The sequence below is a fragment of the Dipodomys ordii genome, unplaced genomic scaffold (assembly GCF_000151885.1).
Source record: "Dipodomys ordii isolate 6190 unplaced genomic scaffold, Dord_2.0 Scaffold16, whole genome shotgun sequence".
Classification (NCBI taxonomy): domain Eukaryota; kingdom Metazoa; phylum Chordata; class Mammalia; order Rodentia; family Heteromyidae; genus Dipodomys; species Dipodomys ordii.
The window spans coordinates 14758520-14764519 of NW_012267232.1; the positions used below are offsets into that span (position 1 = coordinate 14758520).

Below are 6000 nucleotides of genomic sequence, written 5' to 3' on the forward strand. Positions count from 1 at the left end.
GTCTTCATGAGTTAAGAGAATTTTCTATGGTGGCTTTTGGTGTTGAGTTCAACTTTTATTCTGTTGTGGTCAGACAGAATGCAGGGAATCATTTCAATATATCTGAATTTACAGATTAGCTTTGTGACCTACAATGTCATCTGTTTTGGAAAATGTTCCATGTGCTGCCGAGAAGAACATATATCCTGATGCTGCTGGGTGAAATACTCTGTAGATGCCTATGAAATCTAGTTGGTCTGTGCAGTTGTTTAGTTCTGAGATTACTCTGTTGAGTTTTTGCCAGGTTGATCAAGAGCCAAAAGTGATAGTCACCAGCAATCAGTGTCTTTGGATCTATGTGTGATTTTTTAGGGTAAGTAGTATTTGTTTGATGAAATTGGGTGCTCTGGCATTTGGTGTAGAATTGCTGTATCCTGGGGCTGGGAAGGTGGCTCAGTGGTAGAGTGCTTACCTTGCATGCATTAAATCCTGGGTTCGATTCCTCAGCACCACATAAGCAAAAAGAAAAAAGCCAGAAGTAGAGCTGTGGCTCAAGTGGTAGAGCATTAGCCTTGAGCTGAAGAGCTGAGGGACAGTGCCCAGGCCCAGAGTTCAGGCCCCACGACTGGACCCAAAAAAATTTAAATAAATAAATGCTGTATCCACCTATAGGAGAGATCCCTTTATTAGCGTGTAACATCCTTCTTTGTCTCACTAATTTTAATTTGAAGTCTACTTTATCTGATATTAGAATTGCAAATCCTGCCTTTTTTATGGAGGGCCATTACTTCATAGATTTTATTCTAGCCTTTCAGAATATGTTTTGTTTTTTGTGGGCAAGATATTTCTCTTGAAGACATCAGATAGATGGATCTTGCTTTTTTTCTTCTTCGTATTTTTTGTGCGAAAATACCATACAGAGGGATTACAGTTACATGGGCAAGGTAATGAGTACATTTCTTTTTTTCCCCCCTTTTTTTTATTGTGAAAATACTGTACAGAGGGGTTACAATTACATGGGCAAGATAGTGATATCAAGCATTGTAGCCTCCTCCTTTGTTTACCCTTCCTATCCCTTCCCATCATGAGTACATTTCTTATCAAGCATCGTTACCTCCTTTGTTTACCCACCCCTGCGCCGAAGTTGTTAAGTTCATTTTTCGAACATCGTTTTTGTACATCTCATTGTTGTAATGGGTCCACCTTCCCCTCCACAAATTATGCCAACATCAAATACAGTGAAAACGGGTTCTACCATGGGGCAGGGACATACAAAGCAACAAAGAAATATTTTATAAATATGTTAAAAATAATAGCAAGAAAGAAAAAACATTTGAGTCCTTATCTTGGGGTTTATTTCGCCTAACATCAACTTACCTGACCGTTTCTGCTTGTTTCAGATATATACTAATTATTGCAAATAAGGGAAATCATGGGACCTAGGTTTCTTTGGGTCCGGCTTACTTCACTTAATATAATTTTTTCCAAGTCTTTCCATATCCTAACAAATGGGGCAATGTCATTCTTTCTTATGGAGGCATAGAATTCCATTGTGTATATTTTCTTGATCCATTCATATACTGAGGGGCATCTGGTTGGTTCCATACCTTAGCTTTGGTAAATAATGCTGCAATAAACATAATTGTGCTGGTACTAGCCATAAAAGAAATGCAAATACAACATTGAGATACTACCTCACCCCAGTTAGAATGGCTATAATCAAGAACTCTAATAACAACAGATGCTGGAAGGGATGTGGCCAGAAGGGAACCCTACTGCATTGTTAATGGGAGTGTAAACTTGTTCAACCACTTTGGAAAGTAGTATGGAGGTTCCTCAAAAGACTCCACATAGAACTCCCCTATGACCCAGCAATTCCACTTTTGGGAATTTACCTGAATGATCACAAACAAGACCATACTAAAACTACCAGCACAACTATGTTTATTGGATCTTGCTTTTTGATCCACCTAGTCAGTCTATGTCATTTAATTGAAGAGTTAAGTCCATTAGTTTTTAGAGTTAGGACTAAGAGGTGTTTGGTATTTCCTGCCATGTTGTTTACCTTCTTAGGGATTGTGCCTCATCAATTTTTACTATATTCATCTGATTCTCTGGTTAGGGTCCATTTCTCTGCCAATATCGTGTTCTTGTTGGTTTTCTATGTGTAGTAAGTCTTTAAGTATCTCCTGTGTTGTTGGTTCTGCCCATTGGGAAACAAAAGCAAATACCACAGCAGAACACAATTTTAAGACAAAAACTAACCCAGAGCCCTGTAATTGCACAGACTTTTAGAGGTTCAAAATCATAGATAGGTATTCCCCTATCTACCTCTCCTTTTCTTTGTTTGGGGAGGGATATTGATATTCAGGAGTGGAGCTTATATATAGTTGTAGCCAAAAGGATGATGAGCCACTTAGACACAGTCAAAATGGACACAAATACAGACTAACTCACAGACAAGGAACAATGGACTAAAGAAAAGGAAGGACAGGAGGACCAGAATTAAAGGAAAACCAGTTAAAGTCGAATTTAAAGAAAAATTAAGATGATATAGTGAAAAATAGAGGGAAGAGCAAATAAGTATAGAGGAAGGGAGCAGAAGGAAGAGAATTAAAACATAGATTCAAAAAAACCAAAGTTTAAAAAAAGAAAAAAATATATAATAATTTAAAATACTAAGATGGGTAGAGAAATAGAAAATTAAGTAATCAAAAATATAGCTGAGCCGGGCGCTGGTGGCTCATGCCTGTAATTCTAGCTACTCAGGAGGCTGAGATCTGATGATCGAGGTTCAAAGCCAGCCCGGGCAGGAGAGACCGTGAGACTCCTATCTCCAATAAACCACCAGAAAACCGGAAGTGGCTCTGTAGCTCGAAGAGCACTAGCCTTGAGCTGAAGAGCTGAGGGACAGCGCCCAGGCCCTGAGTTCAAGCCCCACAACCGACTATATATATATATATATATATATATATATCTGAAATTAAGTATGCACCCAATTAAGAAAGAAGCCTAGTAATCACTGTAGACTGTATATCTAGGACTAAACAGAGCAGCAATAATGAAGAAAAAAATCTCCAATTTGTTTGTGGGATCTTGAGTCTCCCCGTGTTCACTATTCAGCTTGGTGGAGTCTGTTTCCTTACAGTTGTCAGCTTTCTTTGTGGCTTAATTGAATTCAGAAGCCTTCTTGATATAGGTATGGTTGTTACCTAGATTCCCATACTCAGGCCTGTGTGATCCTAACTTGGACAGATGAGTTCTCAAACCAGTTTGAGAGGACCGAAAAAAGTTCTGCCTTACAAACTTGGAGTCTTTGTATGCCTCTTCCCAGCCTTAGCTTAGTGAGAGGGGAAATTTGCTTTGTGTGGTAGAGCAGGAAGAAGGTAGCTGTTTTCTGTTGCTTATAATCGCTGCAAGAGAGTTTGTGTGTGTGTGTGTCTGGAATCAGGGGCTTTCCCCAGAGGAGCTAGCTTCTGAGACCCTCCTTTTAGTCCAGCCTGAAACTGTCCTCAGCTTTTACAGTCTGTCCAGTTTTTTTCCCAGTGAGATTTTACAGACTTTTGGTTTTGTAATTCCAGAGTGCCCAGCTAGCTACAGGTTGAGCTGCAATATGTCTGGGGTGTTGAGTTTGCTGACAAGAGGCTGCCTCCCCCATCCCCTACTCCCTTGGAAGCTACCTCTCCCTGGACATGTCTTTTGTTTTCCCCCAGTAAGGGAGGTGCAAGGGTATCCGATTGCTTTGCCCTCTTGAAAAATGTTGCCACTTCTTCAGCCCATGCTACTGGCCAGCTACTGTGGCAGGCTCTATGTCAGTTTCAAAGATGGCATTTGTCTTGGGTAGAGAAAGATTTCCTTCCAGATGCTGTTCTCGGGGAAGGAGGATGTCTTTTGTGGGGTACTCACGGTTTCTCTTGGTGTTTCGGACTATCCATGATGTGGCAAGTTGTTTCTGTGTTTCACTTACTGAAATCTTTTCATCACTTGTGGATTAAACATTTTATCCATAATTTTTGTGCTATAAATGTACTCTATTTCCATGTAATGGTTACTATTTTTACTCACTTTTTCTACTTCACTTAATATTTTGCTATTAGTGAAGCATGTTATACTTAAATTGATATAAAAATAACTTTACATAAATTTTCACCCTTATTGACTATTACATTTCATCATAAAATTAGAGAAGAGGACTGGGAAGGTGGCTCAGTGGTAGAGTGCTTGCCTTGCATGCATGAGGCCCTGGGTTCAATTCCGCAGCACCACATAAGCAGAAAAAGCCAGAAGTGGTGGTGTGACACAGGTGGTATAGCGCATGCCTTGAACTGAAGAACTTAAAGACAGTGCCCAGGCCTAGAGTTCAGGCCCCACGACCTACCAACAAACAAACAGACAAACAAAAATCAGAGAAGATTTCAGTCAGTATTTCTTAATTAAAAGATAGCTTCAGGGCTGTGCCTCACTTTAGAGTATTTGTTAAGTAGTTTGAGAAACTTTTATATCATAATTAATATCTATGTAGAGCTTAGAACTGATACAGTTCCTCATATGTCATCTTGTTACTAATCCCTAAGCTGTAGAAGTTAGCTATAGTTATTACTGGTGAAAAGTTGAGTCCCGGCTTTAAGAGGTTTTGTCACTGCCATAGAAGCAGTGAATTTCTGAACCAATCTTTATACCCAGGTTACCTTCCGCTAATGCTTATACCTCTTCTATTCATGTGATTTTATTGTATGCAGCACTCTGGATGTTCTTATTTAGATTCTAAGGTGGAAACTTTTCTAGAATATCCCTTTTGCATATTTTTACTGTGTCAATATTTATATTTTAGGTATTAATCATTTAAAGAGCCATTTTAAATATTTTTTCTTATAGAAACCTCCAGAAGTTTAGTCTTTTCGGAGACATAAGCGTACTACAACAACAAGGAAATTTGTCAAATACATACCTCAGCAAGGTGGACCCAGATGGCAAAAAAATTAAACAGTAAGTTACATAGTAAGCAGTGCATTATATAATAATCATTCTCATTTTTTTCTGAAAAATTATACAATCAAGAGTAATAATCCTTGTTTTCAAAAATGGACATATGTTTATCCTAGAAATTTCTCTTTATTTTCCTCCCCACTATTTCTGAGTTTGAACTGAGAATCACTCTTGCTTTCTTGCCCCCTGGTAATGTTCTACCACTTGAGCCATGCTTCCAAGTTGGCTTTTTGCTGGGTAGTTGAAATGGAGTCTGTCCGATTTTTCTGGTTAGACTGGCTTCAAACCTCATTCCTCAAAGTCTCAGCTGATAGCTAGGATTACAGGCATAAACACCAATGCCCAGTTATATCCTGGAAATGTCTTAACAATGCAGTGCTGTGGTCAGTCAGTAAATTATTGGTATAAGGTTCCAAGGAGACCATCTCTGAGGAAAATCGTAAGTGCTCAGGTTGTATAGAATTCAGTGTTGTACTGTGGATGCTTGATCTATGAGAGAGAGAGAGAAGCTATATGTGATATATGTGTGATATGTATATAATACATATGTTATATATACATATATTTATAAATATGGAGACAGATAGTCTCCATGCTGTGGTAAACATCCAAATCCATGCTGTGTAGTAGTTTATAACCTATATTCAATAATTATATACTGAGTTTCTGTTATATAAGATATAAATTTTCATTCGAATATTTGTTTTCAGACACACTGCTAAACAGTTAGTATGCACCAGTCTTTAGAAATAACTGGTCCATAAACATTAAACTAGAAGTGTGATGAAAACAAATCTTAATTTTTTAACTTTATTACTTAAATTAAGCATATTACATTTCCTTTTTGGCTTAGGATTGTCACTTTTACTGGCCTTTGGAGCACCATTTGTTTTGTTTTGTTTTGTTTTTAATTTTTTTTGGGGTCCGGTCGTGGAGCCTGAACTCTGGGCCTGGGCGCTGTCCCTCAGCTCTTCAGCTCAAGGCTAGCACTCTACCACTTGAGCCACAGCGCCACTTCCGGCTTTTTTCTTTTTG

The 6000-nt window shown here is 38.5% G+C and overlaps 1 protein-coding gene across 1 annotated transcript in view; it reads left to right on the forward strand.

Annotated features, from left to right (window-relative positions):
• Fbxo33 (F-box protein 33) overlaps nucleotides 1–6000 on the forward strand; it is a 38919-nt gene that overhangs the window by 26367 nt on the left and 6552 nt on the right. Inside the window, exon 3 of the mRNA XM_013012232.1 lies at nucleotides 4855–4965. Coding sequence (XP_012867686.1) covers nucleotides 4855–4965 — 111 coding nt within the window. The remainder of the gene's footprint in view (nucleotides 1–4854; nucleotides 4966–6000) is intronic.